This window comes from Brachyhypopomus gauderio, unplaced genomic scaffold (assembly GCF_052324685.1).
Source record: "Brachyhypopomus gauderio isolate BG-103 unplaced genomic scaffold, BGAUD_0.2 sc72, whole genome shotgun sequence".
In the NCBI taxonomy this organism is placed as follows: Eukaryota; Metazoa; Chordata; class Actinopteri; order Gymnotiformes; family Hypopomidae; genus Brachyhypopomus; species Brachyhypopomus gauderio.
Genome location: NW_027506893.1, coordinates 1,062,501 through 1,080,621, shown reverse-complemented (window position 1 = coordinate 1,080,621; position 18,121 = coordinate 1,062,501). Strand labels below are relative to the sequence as shown.

Here is an 18,121-nt window from a genome sequence, read left to right as displayed (position 1 = left end):
GCTTTGCTGGCTGCACAGCTGACGAGGGACCTCTGGTGCACCCTGGGAAGGTATTACGTTTGCAGCATGGAGCACCAGGACTAACACAGATTAGCCACATCCCAAACCACATACAATACGGTACATGCCACAAATCACTGTGCTGCTGTCTCTCGAGCATGTGAGAGCAAACGACTTGGTTGCATTTTGGATACTCTGTTGAATGTCATACATAAGGTGGATCCTTTATGCAAATCTGAATGGATTAGTATTTTGTGGTACCATGTCGCATGGTGATTCAGCCATTGTTTGGAGGTTACTGTTACGGGGTGATATAAGGCTCATTTTAGCCTCGTGTGCAGACTGATTTGGACATTAATTTAAAGCTGACCAGTTTTAGACCAGTGACAACTGCTACAACTGACGATAAAGTATATATGATATATCTGATTATAACTGAGGCTTAATAATAGAAACAGTGGACTTTAGATGTATATGAACTTATCTGGAGAATAACAAGTGGCTTTATATCCTGACACTAGAATGTGAGAAGTCTTTAACGAGCGCATAAAATAAGAGTATTAGCATTTATTAAAGAACGCAGACTAATCTGTTGGTCCGCAAGGTCAAACGTGTCCTCCAGATGTATTGAGCTCACATCTGAACCAGAACCAGAAAAGCCCATTAGAATATCACAAATTAAAGAGAGCCTCACACTTCAGTGGCCTCGGACAATGAGATCTGAAGTCTTTTTAACCAGCTGTTCTGAGGCAATCATAGATAAAAATGATCAAATGCAGCGGACTATTTATTTGAATATATGAAATTCTGACATGTGTAGACAAGCGCAGAACCCGAGCCTGAATTGATCATTTTGAAACGCACCTCCTTCATCTCAGTAAATGGTGACACAAACATGTCAAATGGTGGACGTGTCAGGAGTTGGTTTCTCTTCACCACTGAGTGGATAATTACAATGCAGTGGGAATAAAGCTGCCACCTCTGAAGAGATGAATGTGATGTTATTAGATTTCAGATAACAATGGTTGTATTTTACAGCTTTTACTGTTGATATAAATCCAGGTTAATCAAATGTTCCTATAAATCTTGAGCTATAACCAAATGGCTAAAATGAGTTAGCAGTTGTTACCGATACTAACAAAACATTAATACTATCATGTTTATTTTTTGCATGTTGCCAAAAACCCTTCGCAACTGCAGAGCCTAGTTAAAGCAAACCTTGACACTGCCGATCTCCAAGGACCTGTGAGGTTTCTGTGTTGGTTTAAATCTCTGTCTCAAAGATTAATAGTGGACCAAGACCACAACTTCACCCAGGGCTAGAAAATATCATTGTCATATGATATAAAGTCACCCCAGATCTAATTTAATTCATTATTCAGACATATTCCTGAAGAAAATGTTAACAGCACCGTTTGGGTTTTTACATGTGAATGTGAAAACACGTTTGAATCTTGCTGTCAAACATGTAGGCAAAATGTAACAAGAAGTTCATTCATAATCATTGCAGAAATTTCAGCTGTTATGTGTTGTCTATTTACAAATATAAGTGACTGAAATAACGTATGATACAGTGGGCCAAAATATACCAAAAATGCGCAATTAATAAAGATAAAAACCCAAAAGATGTCCATGATTTTGGTTTGCCTTGTTTATGTAGACAAGTACCCAAGAGGTACACTCCAGTGAGTCACCCATTCTCTGGCTGATTTTAAAGAGCAAGGACACGCTACGTGTAGCCAATGAGATCCTTAAAAAAACATGTTTTATCCTTTCTTTTTATCCTTTCTTCCTGAGTGTATACACGCAAACATGTTCACACACACCCTGAGTCACAATGCTACAATGCTAGCCAAAGGTAAATTGAGAATTCTGCAGAGTGTGTATTTCCTTTTTTTTTGGATGGGAGTATTTCATCTTATGAGACTTTTATTCTGGGTATTAATAGAGATTTTTACAGAGCCCTGTCCAGTGTTGTATCTTCTCTGATGGCACAAAGGCACCAGTGCTAAATTTAATCCAAACATTTTGACTTCCATCTCTCACTAGGAACTCACCTAAAATAACCTTCATTTGCATAAGCATTTGCATAAACAGCTCCCATTTGGTGTGTGGTTGGATGCATAATTAGACTGGGAACTTTGATTGCTTTATTTGTGCTGTTTCATTCCCAAGTGACTTCATGAATGAGCAAATTCACTTTGACAGATATACACTGGATACATACTTAAGGTACACAGACAGGCGCACACGCGCGCACACACACACACACACACAGATGCACATACATATTTAAACACATACACACACGCATTTGTGCATCCGACTGTTAAACATCATTCAGTGACTGTTTACAGCTATCAATTGATGTGTAAGTGGACACACTCACTGTGTAGTTGTTGTTTATGTCACGCATGTTAAAAATACTTGTTCATATTCTGTTCTTTAATATGCTGCAAATGAAATAAAATTTTGGTTACTGGCTGGAAGTGCCATATTTACATTCTCTCTCTACACACACACACACACACACACACACACACACACAGGCAGAAAGATGGCTTCAGTGAAGAGAAGTGACTGCAGTAGTTGAATCTGAAAAATGAGACTCTCTCTCCGTCTGCCACGTGTTCAATATTCCCCTGATCACACAGCATGCATTTCAGAGGACGTCATCCTATCTCTCTTTTTCTCACTCTTTCCTTCTCTCCCCCATCTCCTCTCTCTCTCTCTCTCTCTCTCTCTCTCTCTCTCTCTTTCTCTCTCTCTCTCTCTCTCTCTCTCTCTATATTTTTAGTATTGGTGAGTAGGCGTCGAGCCCTTATGAATTTTCATGGGTTCTCTCAGTGTGTAGGCAGAGCGCGCTCTTCTGGCAAAAGCTCAGATATACGCACTAATGTACGTTTACACACACACACACACACACACACTACCACACACACACACAAACACTACCACACACTAACACACACACACAAACACTACCACACACACATACACACACACACTACCACACACTACCACACACACGTACACACACTACCACACACACGTACACACACTACCACAAACACACATACACACACACACCACACACATACACACACTACCACACACATATACACACACACATGCACACATTACCACACATACACACACTACCACACACACATATAAACACACACATACATACACACAAACACACTCAAACTCAGATATACAGTAATGTAAGTTACACACACAAACAAAAGCACACAATAAAGCTCATATATATATATATATATATATATATATATATATATATATATATATATATATATTCACAAATGTACACTTTCACACTTTCTGACACACACCAGTGTATGTATATATTCACAAATGTACACTTTCTAACACACACACCAGTGTATGCCAACCAGTGTATGCTAAGACACACTTACACACACAAACACTCAAAGCCCAAAGATCCATCAAAATTTGTCTTTCACAGACACAGACACACTTGCACATACACAGGACAACTAAATGAGTGCTCACAGCATTAAGCCTCAGTCTCAGTGTTAAGCCAATAAATGGTTTATCTAAAATTGGTCCTTTTCTCTTCTCTTTTACAAACACACACACACGCGAAATGTTTGTTCTGTGTGTATGTATGTGTGTAGTTGATGGAGAGATAGTTGTTCTGTATGTGTGTGTAGTTGATGGTGAGATGGTTGTTCTGTATGTGTGTGTAGTTGATGGAGAGATAGTTGTTCTGTATGTGTGTGTAGTTGATGGTGAGAGTTGTTCTGTATGTGTGTGTAGTTGATGGAGAGATAGTTGTTCTGTATGTGTGTGTAGTTGATAGTGAGATGGTTGTTCTGTATGTGTGTGTGTAATTGATGGTGATATGGTTGTTTTGTATGTGTGTGTGTAGTTGATGAGATAGATGTTCTGTATGTGTGTGGGTGTAGTTGATGATGAGATGGTTGTTCTGTATGTGTGTAGTTGATGGTGAGAGTTGTTCTGTATGTGTGTGTAGTTGATGGTGAGATGGTTGTTCTGTGTGTGTGTGTGTAGTTGATGGTAAGATGGTTGTTCTGTGTGTGTGTAGTTGATGACGAGATAGTTGTTCTGTATGTGTTTGTGTAGTTGATGGTGAGATGGTTGTTCTATATGTGTGTGTGTGTCGTTGATGGTGAGATGGTTGTTCTGTATGTGTGTGTGTAGTTGATGGTGAGATGGTTGTTCTATATGTGTGTGTGTAGTTGATGGTGAGATGGTTGTTCTATATGTGTGTGTGTGTAGTTGATGGTGAGATGGTTGTTCTGTATGTGTGTGTAGTTGATGGAGAGATAGTTGTTCTGTATGTGTGTGTAGTTGATGGTGAGATAGTTGTTCTGTATGTGTTTGTGTAGTTGATGGTGAGATGGTTGTTCTGTGTGTGTGTGTGTAGTTGATGGTAAGATGGTTGTTCTGTGTGTGTGTAGTTGATGACGAGATAGTTGTTCTGTATGTGTTTGTGTAGTTGATGGTGAGATGGTTGTTCTATATGTGTGTGTGTGTCGTTGATGGTGAGATGGTTGTTCTGTATGTGTGTGTGTAGTTGATGGTGAGATGGTTGTTCTATATGTGTGTGTGTAGTTGATGGTGAGATGGTTGTTCTATATGTGTGTGTGTGTAGTTGATGGTGAGATGGTTGTTCTATATGTGTGTGTGTGTGTAGTTGATGGTGAGATGGTTGTTCTGTATGTGTGTGTAGTTGATGGAGAGATAGTTGTTCTGTATGTGTGTGTAGTTGATGGTGAGAGTTGTTCTGTATGTGTGTGTAGTTGATGGAGAGATAGTTGTTCTGTATGTGTGTGTAGTTGATAGTGAGATGGTTGTTCTGTATGTGTGTGTGTAATTGATGGTGATATGGTTGTTCTGTATGTGTGTGTGTAGTTGATGGTGAGATGGTTGTTCTGTATGTGTGTGTGTAGTTGATGGTGAGATGGTTGTTCTGTATGTGTGTTGGTCTGCTGCCTGAAGAAACCTTGCAGGTGTCCACCGGACATCATTTAGGATTTCTAGACGCTTACACACCACATCATTGTTTTTCATTTGAGCCTTTTTTATTTTCTCAATCTTAATTATGCATGTAAAACTTAAGCATTTTTATTGTTGTATTAAGTATTTATGGTATTCTTATTTAATTTACTGGAAGGTGTTTTTGCTTTGTGCATTATTAAGAATGTTCTCCAAATTGTGTGTGTGTGTGTGTGTGTGTATGTGTGTGTGTGTGTCTGTGTGTGTCTGTGTGTGTGTGCTTGTGAATGTTGCTTGTGTTGTGTCTTCCTTTGCTCATTAATGTTGCAAATGTGGATCATGTTAAACTGAGTTAAAGTATTCCAAGTTGATTAGACTGAAAGTGCATGAATGTGTGTGAGAAATGCGATATTCCCAAGTCTCAGTCTCTCCCTTTAATATCTCCGTTTTGTGTATATCTTAGGATCTCTCTGGGGATCAGTTGAAATGTGAATAAACACACACATACTGTAAACATTGACTGAGACGGTCTCCAGTGACTCAAAGTCTGCTTGAAGGCGTTTGGCCCTTGATATATACTGAAACGCAGAATATATATAGCCTCCATAATTCTAAATATGAGTCAAAAGACGAAAGAATGGAAGAGGGTGAAAGAGCAAAAATTAGAATATGAATAGGACAGAGGAGAGCTAGAAGCCATAAAAGAAAAACGACACTTTACTTATTTACAATGTTACATAAGAATTAAAGGATTTATCTGTACAATGCACAATACTGACAATAAAATACAACACAGATGGTGTGTCACCGCACACGGACAAAAACTTCAGTTCTAGTCTTTAGCTACAGATGACATCAGGAAAATACGAGTGGGGGATAACTGGGTTCTGTTGGAGGAATTGGTAACAATAATGTCAAACTGTGCTTGAAATGGACCGTTTGCCAATTCTACTCTAATAAATATTTATTTGCAAATGCAGGTGGGTATCGCGAGGGCTGTGTATCCTGAGATTCTGAATGAACTGAACGATGGTGATTAGACCTTTACTATATTCTTGAATATTAACATGGTGAATTTACAAAATAGTGGTGCACCTAATTCCCGCCAAACAAGCCCAGGACATGAGGAGGGTCACATTAACAGTCAGTCAAAAGGGGGAAAGAAAGAGGAAAACTCGAAAACACCCGTTTGTGTCTACTGAACATGCCTTTCTGAAACAAACAAAAGTATCAGAGAGCAACAGGAGGAGCAGCAGAGTACATTTCCAGATATCAGTAAAATAAAATGACAAAGACTACATGTTGCTAGATCGTTAATACGTGAGGACAGTCTGTGTTCGTCTAACAGGTGATGTCACAAACAGACCCAAGCTGTGGAGCAACAATGTAATTCGGTACACGTGTGCTCGTTTGTTAGATGTCCCTCTTACGTCTCACCCATCCATTCGTAACCATGGAGAACCTCAAGAGTTCTCCCTTTTGTGCCAAAATGAATATCCTGTCGAGAACATGAAATCATCCCATGACAATATGGACAAATCCTAGCAGATTAAAGCAACGTTAAGGAGAACTTCAACTTTATATGTGGTTCCAATAAGTCGTTAAATTATCCTTTGCATTATGGTCTGTGCATCACCTAATCAGGTGGATACTAGTTTCTTTAGGGACTGTATAATACACATGTTTCATACCATTATATAAATATTTTATAGATAAACACACACACACGCACGCACGCACGCACGCACGCATGCACACACACACACACACACACACACACACACACACACACACACACACACACACACACACACACACACACACACACACCACATCCATTCATTCATGTACTTCATTGTTCCAGCCTGAGAACTCATGGATAAATATATATTTTGTTATGTTAATATACTACAGAGGTTCCTATAAAAATGCCTTTTTTCCCTAACACACCTTGCAGTGCATTAGTTTCTTCAGCTGTACAATACACAGTATAACGTTTATCAGGTGGCATCTGTGATCAGACTGAAATGTTTGGACTCTTTTACACGTTACACACTGTATGTTCTAAATACACTCTTGTTCTTGTAAGCTTTAGTTGAATAAGGATTAAAATATTCTATATTTAATCAAGTGTTACAGGCCGATATTTGGTGTTTGGCCATAAAAAGTCTTTGCTCAAAGTTTAGAAGACTGCAGTTTCTCCTGCACCAGAAAGTGGAGGCACGCTACAGCTCCATGAGAGAGATCTGTTCATTTGTTAAAGATGTCACTAATCTAATCCGAAAGTATATTTATGAGAGAGACCCTTTAGAGCAATGTCAAAACACGGTGGGTTTCCCACCATTTTAATCCCGTCAGTTAATCCACTAAAAGATGTTAAGTGTCCACAATGGTTGTGAATTTAGGTTCAGGGTCAGTTTTTATCTGTCTGGATAGGTTTACAAGCGGTATTATTAGATGCATTAAGTGAAATTCAGAATGAGTTATTCTAATGGTAAATTCCATTCATACATTCCACGTCGTAAAAAATTATTAATGTGGCAGTACGAACGTAATGAGTCAAAATCAGAAAGACATGTAGAAGTCGCAGTGAGGAGCCACCAGATTGTTTAGTGTACAAAGGCCTTGTGTTAGTAACTCAGCAGTAGGAAAAAAAGCAATATCGGGGCTGCCATGGGGATACCGTGATACAGTTTCATATCGTTGGGTTACTGGGTTTACTGTTATACTGCTTCATACATCTAGGTTACTGGGGTTACCGTGATACCGCTTCATACCACTGGGTTACTGGGGTTACCGTGATACCACTTCATACCACTGGGTTACTGGGGTTACCGTGATACCGCTTCATTAGTACCTGATTGAGAGTTTAAGTGCTGCACAGTTTTACCCATTTGCAGGATCTCAAACTGGGATTGCAAAAGAGGCAACGTGACTTAAGAAGAAAGCATGAATTAAGAAAAAACATTTCTCTAATCCTCTAAGGTTTTAGTAATGCTATCATAAGTCTTATTGAGCTTTTTGATCAGTATTCACTCTGGAATGCTAATCTCGTTTGACTTCAGATTTAGTTAACTGAGAACAGAAAGGTATGATCCAATTGTACATTTTTTTTTTCCATACGATACTTTTATGCTTGCATTCAAATGAGATTCAAAACCACATTTGAGATGAATCCATATTTCCATATTCACTGTAAACATTTACTCCCATTCACATCTAAATTAAAAAGAACAATTCTGAAAGTCTGACCATAGAGAAGATCAACATGCTGTTATCTTTTTATACATACGCAATTAAACCACATTATAAATTAATTCCACATGTATTACAATTCATAAATTAAGTGAACTAATAATAAAACATATTAAAACTAGGAAATTTCATACATAAATATTATATTGCAACCTGATAATGTGCATATTGTTGGAACAACCATTATATTTAGAAACAACCAAAAGTTTTAGTGACGTATGGGCATATAATTTCATTCTGCAGGGGTGGACGTGTTTTGTGCATCAGAGGCAGTCAGGAAGTTCTTTGTAGTTCTCTGTGGTCCTGCAGTGCAATATGTGACATCATTTGTTGGCGTGGGCCCTCACAGTACAATATCGTTCCGAAGTCTTTTCGGAAACCGTAAAACATATATCCCTGGGTTTCCTTTTCTAAGGGTGCGTCTCAAGTCGACCCCTAGTTCTATACTTAACGTATGACTCAAAAGAGTGGCCTGATTTGGTTATAAAGTGGAGAAGATTTACTTTGACACTGGAGAAATCTAAGCTTTTTACTGATGTCAGAAATAAACATACTACACGCTTGACTTCAGTGACATAACAGTAGACCATCTCAAGTGTTCGGCTGCCTACGGAGAATATTGCACAATTCAGTATCTCAAAAATGAACATTCAGAAAAGCCTCAATCTTGATTTATATTTCATATATATAATTTCCTCAGGGTTGATATTGACTCCCCATATACTGGGGAGCCTTGTGAGTTCTCATTAATGGACAAACGTTCCAGTGCCCTAGCATAATTTCCACAATGGGACGACCTAGAAGACAGCTGAATTCACAGTTTTTCACATATGGAACAAGAGGTCGATCTGAGAGAACTCCTATTTCTGTCTAACTTCTTATTTATATATTACACCATAACAATCATATGCTTTGCACACCACTTAGTCAAATACTTGGCAGTGCATAAAACTGTGTAAAAATGACTTTGTCTCACATATTATTTTCAAGACAACTATAGAAATAACCTCAGTGTAATAAAATTTAGAAGCGTGTGTCAGGTGCCGAACACTGTAGTGGCTAACGGAAGATCCTTGTCTTTCAGCTCATGTGTTTGGTCTGCCACTAGAGCAAAATAAGTGGAGAGCACATTGGAGTCTTTAACCATTAGGGGCATTTCTGGAAACATACAATTTTAAGCTGATATGGTCTAAGGCCAATAACAACCAAGTGTTCTTCATTTTATTTTATCCAAAATATTTGTAATTTGAAAGTGTCTCAGTTAGGTACCTTGCTTAGCATGACAAGGTTTCTGCTAATCCTTTTTACAGTGTACTGGGTGTGGTTCCACCCTCAGGATATTTGTTATCATACAACGTATTAAATTTTTAAATACTGACTTATAACTTAAAGGTTTTTAGGTTTTTTGTGTTTTTGTGCATATTATACCTTTGTATTGTGATTGTGTGTGTGTATGTGTGTTAATAGACCTGCATTGTAATTGGGACTTTTGCTTTTTCAGTTGTCTTCGTCTATCATGGTGCGCAAACGCATTACTTCAATCATCGTGCACACGTGTTCACATGTGCGAAACTGTATGCGTTTTTTTTTTAATGGTTGATCATTTGTCATTGTGGAGAGGGAAACTCTTTGGAGCTGCCCCATAATTCCCAGCAGCTTTTGTTGCACTTCCTCTCTAAGGCGCACCAGCGTCCTGTCTGCGCGTTCATGTGGAAGACGGAGCTGCAGCTCGAACAGAGGGGAGGACCTGATTCAGTGTTGAACCTCAACAGATTCGCCTAAGGGTGATAAAACAAAATATATTCCAAATGTACGTTTTTTTTTTCCTCCTGGTTGTAAAGCTTCACAATCCAACAAGCTGTCTTAATGTTATCTCATATCCATGTGGAAATAGCAACGCTTTTGTAAATATTTCCCAGTCTTGGTCTCTGTCTCTCAACCTTTTTCTCAGCCTTTCAGACGTCGGACTCGATGCTGGGCATCCTCTTGTAGATGCGCCGGGCACCACCAGCACTCATTGCCCTCGGGGTTGGGTATGTGCCGACTGGGGGAGGGGCTACATAAGGCATGACATGCTCAGGGTAGTAGACGTCAGGCGTCGCTACCCCTATGCTGAGCCCCTTGCCGTCGGCGACCTGACCTAATGTGAGCGGCACCAGCTGTTTATAAATGTCTGTGGAGCTGCGGCCGTGAGCCAGGCGCTGGTCGTCACGAAGCGTCTGCAAGAAAGGATTCTCGGTTGGACGGCCCGGGTACATTGACTTGCTGCGCTGGCCAATTCCAAGCCCACTAACGCCCACTCCGGCAAGCGTGTGGTTAAGGTGCGTGGTCTGCTGGCTCTTTGGGGGCTTGTCCGGGATCAGGGTGGAGGCGGGCATGTTGGCGTAAGGGGAGCTGTCCTGCAAGCTGACACGACGTGAGGGATTCCTCTGGGGCAAGTTCTCGTAAGACTGCTGGCGATGAATGATAACGCCCTCATTCTGATAGTGGCTGATAAGCCCGTCACCCTCTTGGTCACTCTGGGGAAGATAAGCTGTAAAGGAAGCGTCGGGCTGTGCCAGGAAGGCAGGGAAGTTCCTGTCCACACTCCCGACCCGTATGCCACACACACCTGCATTGGGGTGCAGGAAGTGATCCTCACTGATGTCATACAGGTGGCCAGAGTGTAGACAGGCATCACATCGGTACTGAGGAGATCGCACTGTGTAAAGCCCAGAGTAGCTGGACACCTTCGATAGGCAGCTACGGCAGTGCGTTTGTCGGTGGTCCTGGCCGGCGACACCGGTCCCACCAGGACTGAGTCCTGTCCCGCCGGGCTTGCTGAACGTGTTGTATTTCTTCTCCTTCGTTGCAGTGGTGGTCTGCATGACGTCGGGCTCGTGAGCCTGAGAGAGCAGAGTGCTGTTCAGCTGCAGGATTGGCTGTTGCTCAGAGGAAGAGGGCGGGCGGTGTTTGCTGTCCCGGTGCTCGCTGAATATGTCTGGGTAGTGCATCCCGTGCTCCTGCTCGGCAGAGTCGATGGTGTAGATCTGGCTGCCCTGGCTGCTCTGAGAGTAGATCTGGCCACTGTGGCTGCTCTGCTGACTGGCCTGGCTGCGCAGGGTCGACAGCTCCACTTCGCTGGCGTCCCGCGGCAGACGGTTGCGCTTCCTCAACGTCTCTTTGACCTTGTGCTGCTTCTGCAGGTCCACGCGCCCGGAGCAGTCCGACATGTCTGAGCGTACGGGCGGGTCTTCGGGCAAGTAGCGCTGGCTCTTCATGGTGGCTCGGGGCTCCATGGGAGGGGCAACAGACGGCGGGGAGTCGTCAGTCGGTCCTTGGTTCTGACGCAGCGTCTCGACCGACTTCTTCCAGAGTGCGCGGGATTTGGAGGCTGGAGCTCGTGACGTGTCACTGCCACCTGTGCCAGTGTCACCAGGCATGCCAGGCCCAGACTGGGCATCTGTGATGCTAAAAGTACGCTGGCCAGGCAAAAGGGCATTGTTGAGAGTCTCTTTGTGGCGATTGGCAAGCGTGGTGTTGGAGTTGCTGTAGCCAACGTCTTTCTGAGTGAGGCTGTTACCTTTGTTCCCACTCATGAGTTCCAGCAACCCTGAGTTATGAGGGAGGACGCTAGAGACGGGCCTTTTAGGAGATGTCACCCCCAGGGTGGTAATCTCTTTGGCGGATTTCAGTAGGTGCAACATGTTGGCCTGAGGACTGAAATCCAACTCAGGAGGCTTCTTCAACTCAATGTGAACGCCATGAATACAGCTCCAGATACCCTAAGGAGAGGTACAGAGCAACATTGCAAAGACAGAAACAGACAGGCAAAGAAACGGTGATTTTACATTACCTGTTCTTTGACAAGATTTAAACTGTCATCAGCTAACTTTTAGTGGGTGTGTTTCTGTCATAGCTCGAGTTCCATCATATTCCTTACCCTGCTTATGGTAAAGAGGAGACCAGGTCGTCCCGAGCACAGCCCAGTGAAACAGTAACGGAGTCGCCAGTAGAAGAGGTGCTCCCAGACGAAGGTGATCAGCGAGAGCGCCATGGCGGCCGCCAGCATGTAGAAGACGCCGGCCATGTTGTCCACGTCAAGCTGACTGCTCATCACCTCATTCTTCTCGTTGTGGCAGATTCCCGTCAGCCACTGGGCCTCCAGCTCCTCCATCTCACCTGGTAACAAAAAAAATGTGATAAATGTGTGAAAGAATAATATAAATGGATGCAGATTCGTTGTTTTTTTGGCATTCTGACATATAGCCATCTGTATATTTGATGTTTGGAAAGAAAGGTGGTTAAAGAAATAAAAAATGATGAATACTCTTACCATCTCCTATGATTCCAAGGATTGCAAGGTCCACAAGACGCTTCCAGTAGGATCCTTTCTGAAGAGCAATGCCATAACCAGTGGTAGCAAAAATGTAGCCGCTGCCAATGGTCACCAGTTTACAGCCGTCATCTCGCCCAGCCATGTAGTTCAACACTGCTGCATCGTATATGAATGCATCCAGTTTGCTGCACAAAACAATGATAAATAATTCAGCGCCCACAGGTCAACACCGACTGGAACAGCTGGAGGACGTGACAGGTTGCAACTTAGGAACTGAATCAAATTAGAACTGGAGCTGAATCAAATTAGAAGTGGAACTGAATCAAATTAGAGGAATCACACTTAATATCAGACGGTCAGAACTCACTATCGTATGGTTCGGTTATGAATTCAAGTGTGCTGCTCTAAATATTTAATCTCTCTGAAGTGTTTCTTCAAGGGTTCACATGCAGCATATGAGACTAGTGCAACCATACCCAGTCTTAAGGCTAACGAGTGCGTCCTGGACACCAGTCTGGTGGTATCTGACCATGTATTGGTGCATGTCTGGGTAATTCTTCCTGATGTTCCTCTCCGTGCTGCCGTTTGGCACTGTGCCAAACCGAAATGGTGGCGAGAAAGAATATGGGCTTTGGAACTGGAAGGAAGAAAATGTTTATCAGGCACATTTCTAGGCTCACTAAGCAGATCAAAACCTTAAATGCTAGATTAAGTACAGGTCCTATTGTAAAGCAGAATGGTCTTATTGTAAAACAATATTCCAACCTGTAAATTTTTACAGTGAACAGTAACACGCAAGGATTGTGGAGGAGTGAGAAGCTTAGAAGTGCCTAAAGAAAAGTGCTTGTCTTCGTGTGTTTTGAATATTAAACAAAACGCAGGTATTTGCCTTTCTGTCGCTGAGGCCAGTGACCTGGTCCACAAACTCCTCCTGGATCATGAAAGCAGCCAGGTTTGCAGTGTAGCTGGCCAGGAAGATCACAGCGAAGAAAGCCCACACAGACACGATGAACTTGCTGGTGGTCCCTTTAGGGTTCTGCACCGGCACAGAGTTATTGAAGACCAGACCCCACAAAAGCCATACGGCCTTGCCGATTGTAAAGGATGGACCGTGAGGGTCTGAAGAAAGGGAGAGAGAGGAGCTTTGAGTGACTAAATTAGTCATCTTACATAAATGATCTGATGGTTAGTGTTGTTCAGACACCATTTATTATGGTGTGTATCGAACACTTTTTATACCACAAACTGAAGTTCCATTCTAGTTGTTGTACCTTTGCCCTGGGCTAGGTTTCTGTTGAAACCAAGGGGACTGATGAACTCAAACAGGAAGACAGCAATTGCCGTGACGATGAGCAGCATCACAAACATCATTACCCACACCGAAGCACTGAAGGGTTCTAAGGGCGGAGAAAGAGGAGTGAAAAGGATGCGAAAAGTTTGAGAGCACTAAACCGAGAAAACTGTTCTCAGAAAAAAATCTCAGAGAGAAACGTTGCTGGAGGCTGTGAGGATTCCCTTATACTCGATTACCCAAAAATGCAGAGGGGGATACAGTTCCGTTGCTGCGGGAGACCATCACGCTGATGCCCGTCTCGACAAATGGGACGGAGAAGTCAATAACCTCTGACCTCTCTTCATTAATGGTCAACGAACCGACAGCCATAACAGCTTTTTTGTTTACAACCTACAGGAAGACATACATCATATAAAAGGGTGTAAGGAAGGACAAGCTAAAAAACGGAAGATTATTCATTAATTAGTAAAAGAATTATGCAATATTTATTATTTAACAAAATAATAATTATTTAGTTATTATAGACTGACCTCTCCCACCATGCCGTTCCACACGTTATTAATCTTCTTGCCATGTTTGCCATTGGTGACCAGATAAAGATCGTAAGTAAATTTTACGTTCCTGGCGATCTTCTTCAGGATATCTATACAGAAGCCTTTACAACACTGCTTGATGTAGGAGCCACCGGTAGTGTTACTGTAATACGGAGACACATACATGTGCGCTATACACAATGACAACATTCTTATCAGGATGGACCTGTTTTATTCAGATAATCTAACATAAAAAACCCCTAGATTTTAAATCCCTATTTTGAACACACCAACATTACTGAGCACATAAAATATTTGATACTAAACCAAGATACTATTATTTCCTAACAAATATCAACATTTAGTGGCAAAATTATATCTGCACATGTCTGTTTGTGCAGCCACAGCCCGCACTGTGGCTGCATTGTGGCTACACTGTGGCTGCTCTGTGACTGCGCTGTGGCTGCACTGTGGCTGCGCTGTGGCTGCGCTGTGGCTGCACTGTGACTGCGCTGTGGCTGCACTGTGACTGCGCTGTGGCTGCACTGTGACTGCGCTGTGGCTGCGCTGTGGCTGCATTGTGGCTGCGCTGTGGCTGCGCTGTGGCTGCACTGTGGCTGTGCTGTGGCTGCACTGTGGCTGTGCTGTGGCTGCACTGTGGCTGCACTGTGGCTGCACTGTGGCTGTGCTGTGGCTGTGCTGTGGCTGCACTGTGGCTGCACTGTGGCTGCACTGTGGCTGTGCTGTGGCTGCACTGTGGCTGCACTGTGGCTGCACTGTGGCTGTGCTGTGGCTGTGCTGTGGCTGCACTGTGGCTGCACTGTGGCTGCACTGTGGCTGTGCTGTGGCTGTGCTGTGGCTGTGCTGTGGCTGCACTGTGGCTGTGCTGTGGCTGCACTGTGGCTGTGCTGTGGCTGTGCTGTGGCTGCACTGTGGCTGCACTGTGGCTGCGCTGTGGCTGCACTGTGGCTGCACTGTGGCTGTGCTGTGGCTGCACTGTGGCTGTGCTGTGGCTGCACTGTGGCTGTGCTGTGGCTGCACTGTGGCTGCACTGTGGCTGTGCTGTGGCTGCACTGTGGCTGTGCTGTGGCTGCACTGTGGCTGCACTGTGGCTGTGCTGTGGCTGCACTGTGGCTGCACTGTGGCTGCACTGTGGCTGCACTGTGGCGGGACTCACTCTTTCAGGTGCTTCCTGCAGGGCACCGAGTTGCGCATGCAAGTTCCAGTTAGGATGTCCACGTCATCTACAATAACGAAGGGTTTCTCCTCCAAAGTCACAATGCTCAGATGGTTCTCGTCTGCATCTGCGTCTCCAAAGGAGTTGTATCGGGGCCACACTGGGAACCTCAGGATCAAAGAGTGATTCTCCCAACGCCCCATCTACAGCCGGACACACACACACACACACACACACACACACACACACACACATGCATAAATTCACTAAGGACTCTTTGAAACAGATGTATACACACACACACACACACGCACACACACACAAACACACAGAGTTCCTACAGTCACCTCCTCCTCTTTTGTCTTAATGCCCTGTGCGTTACTGTGAGATTGTGTGTGGACAATCTAATGGGAGTATGTTTAACACTGATGCGTTGTAATTGTCTCATGAATGTTTGTGTTATTGTGTATGTTTGTGTGTATTTGTGCGTTTGTGTGTGTGTGTGTGTGTGTGTGTGTGTGTGTAAGTTCTGTTAGCACCATCTACTCACACCCCTGTTCCAGCCCAATGCAGTGAGAAATGATTAGTGTCACACTCTTCACACACTCACTGCAGGGTTTTAATGTGTCTGTGTTGATTGTTTGTGTGCGTGCGAGAGGGGGGGAGTGGTTGAAATAGAGTGAGGGAGAGACAGAGAGAGACAAAGAAAGAAAGAAACTTCACACACTACAGGGTGCTGTCAAAACACACAGCATCCAATGCACCTCAGAGAAACAACAACTCGTTAAAAGAACAGAGAGAGAGAGAGTGAGCAATTACTAAAGCAACGGAGACAGAGAACCTAGGGTAGGATGAAGAGACCCAGGGAGTGAGATACTCGGTTATTACCAAGCAAATGGACGCATCATTTAACCAATTAACACAATTGAAAAAGCAGAGAAAGAGCAAACTGAGAGTTGTCCTGCTCTGAACCCCTGCTGAAGACGTTAATCGCCCACCCTGTACTTTCAGCAGTCAGAATGGGGCTCCGTTAACACGGGGAAGTGTAGAGGCCCTGCACAGCTCACACAACCTTTCACACAGCTGTCAAACACACTGCAACATCGCCCTTTTATTTGTCAAGTGTATTCTGAACATTTCAGTGTTCATCAAAGAACATAACATTACCCACAGATTTTGTTTGCCTCTTTCACATATGTAGTAACATCTCCCTAATAATGTATGAAAAGCTTCTGTTATTTGAAGATTAAAATACCTTACCTTCTCCCATTCCTTATTGGTATTGAGTACGATGACCACCAGTTTGGGGTTGACCTGGTAACCATCATCCATGAATGATAGGTCCCTCCCCTCCAGATTAACGCCCATCATATATCTGGAACACATACACACACAGACACATCGTGTGCAGTTCAATTACTCCCCATCACGCAGGAGCAGGTGTAAAACTAGCGTGCAACTGCTCCGCTGTTTCCAAACCTGCAGAAAACACGTGGTTCACAGTCAGTCACAGGTAGTGACAAATCTGAACGGACAAGGTGAGTAAACTGTACAGGGTTGTGTGCACATGTTCAGGTGTGTCTATGTACAGGTGTTTACCTGCCTCAGCCTTTACCAGCGTTAGGTACAAATGACTCTGCGTAGACAATAAACCACTTCTATAAGCTGCTCAGAATAAACGCATCAGTAGAACGCATGTAAACACAGTTGCCATTATAAACTACTTTAAAATTACAATTCTGTATTTAGATCAAAACACCCACACACTTACACATTACTCACACACACACCTACAAACAGATTCAATCACCAAGAAAAACATTAGATTTTTTTTTCAATTAAGCGGAGCTTTTCAGTGAAGCCCGAAGACATGACTGTCTGACTGTCGAGTGTCCATTAATACCCAGTAAATGCCCACCTGGACTCATCTGGATAACGCAGATATATCCACATTAGTTTCTGGCCACCTGTTAACCACTTTTGCTAAATTGTGTTATTTAACGTCATTATGTTAGGTCACTTTTCAGCAAGTTACTGCCACCTACTATAACCATTTGAGAGCGAATCATTCCATATTTCTGTTTGGGTTTTTTTTTTTTTTTAAACCTGAGCAGTGAGTGTGAGTGTCTATATTTGGAGTATTACGCAAACACTGCTGTGTACAGTAACAGTGTTAACTCTGGTGGTGTTCCAGTGATAGAGGCCAGCGAAGCAACCACAGGCCCAGTCTAGAAGCCGACGCCCCCTGTGTGTCTCCCTGTGTTCCTGGAGGGCCGGGCGGCCTGTCCATGAGCCACTGCCCCTGTCCCCGCGGCCTTGATCACCAAACAGATGCAGCCATTAGTCTCCTCCCCCCAGTATCTAAGTTTGGCCCCGCCTACGGTCTGGGCCACATCTAACGCATTCGCAACCCACATGGAGTCAGAGATCGAGTGTTCTCCTTACCCAAGGCAGAACACAAGTTTTTTCTCGTATTTTTAGAATCACAGCTACCATTATGCAATGCATCATGCTCAAATAAAGGCAGTTCCTGGAGC

The 18,121-nt window shown here is 43.2% G+C and overlaps 1 protein-coding gene across 3 annotated transcripts in view; it reads right to left on the bottom strand.

Moving 5' to 3' along the window:
* Window positions 1–5,723: 5,723 nt before the first annotated feature.
* grin2ab (glutamate receptor, ionotropic, N-methyl D-aspartate 2A, b) overlaps window positions 5,724–18,121 on the bottom strand; it is a 79,072-nt gene continuing 66,674 nt past the window's right edge. For all 3 annotated transcript variants that reach the window (XM_076990053.1, XM_076990054.1, XM_076990055.1), the window contains 10 exons: window positions 16,845–16,959; window positions 15,585–15,787; window positions 14,405–14,570; window positions 14,111–14,264; window positions 13,852–13,977; window positions 13,470–13,699; window positions 13,057–13,217; window positions 12,578–12,765; window positions 12,185–12,423; window positions 5,724–12,026 (listed from right to left, as the gene is read on the bottom strand). In XM_076990053.1, coding sequence (XP_076846168.1) covers window positions 10,218–12,026; window positions 12,185–12,423; window positions 12,578–12,765; window positions 13,057–13,217; window positions 13,470–13,699; window positions 13,852–13,977; window positions 14,111–14,264; window positions 14,405–14,570; window positions 15,585–15,787; window positions 16,845–16,959 — 3,391 coding nt within the window. In that variant the 3' untranslated portion in view covers window positions 5,724–10,217. The remainder of the gene's footprint in view (window positions 12,027–12,184; window positions 12,424–12,577; window positions 12,766–13,056; window positions 13,218–13,469; window positions 13,700–13,851; window positions 13,978–14,110; window positions 14,265–14,404; window positions 14,571–15,584; window positions 15,788–16,844; window positions 16,960–18,121) is intronic.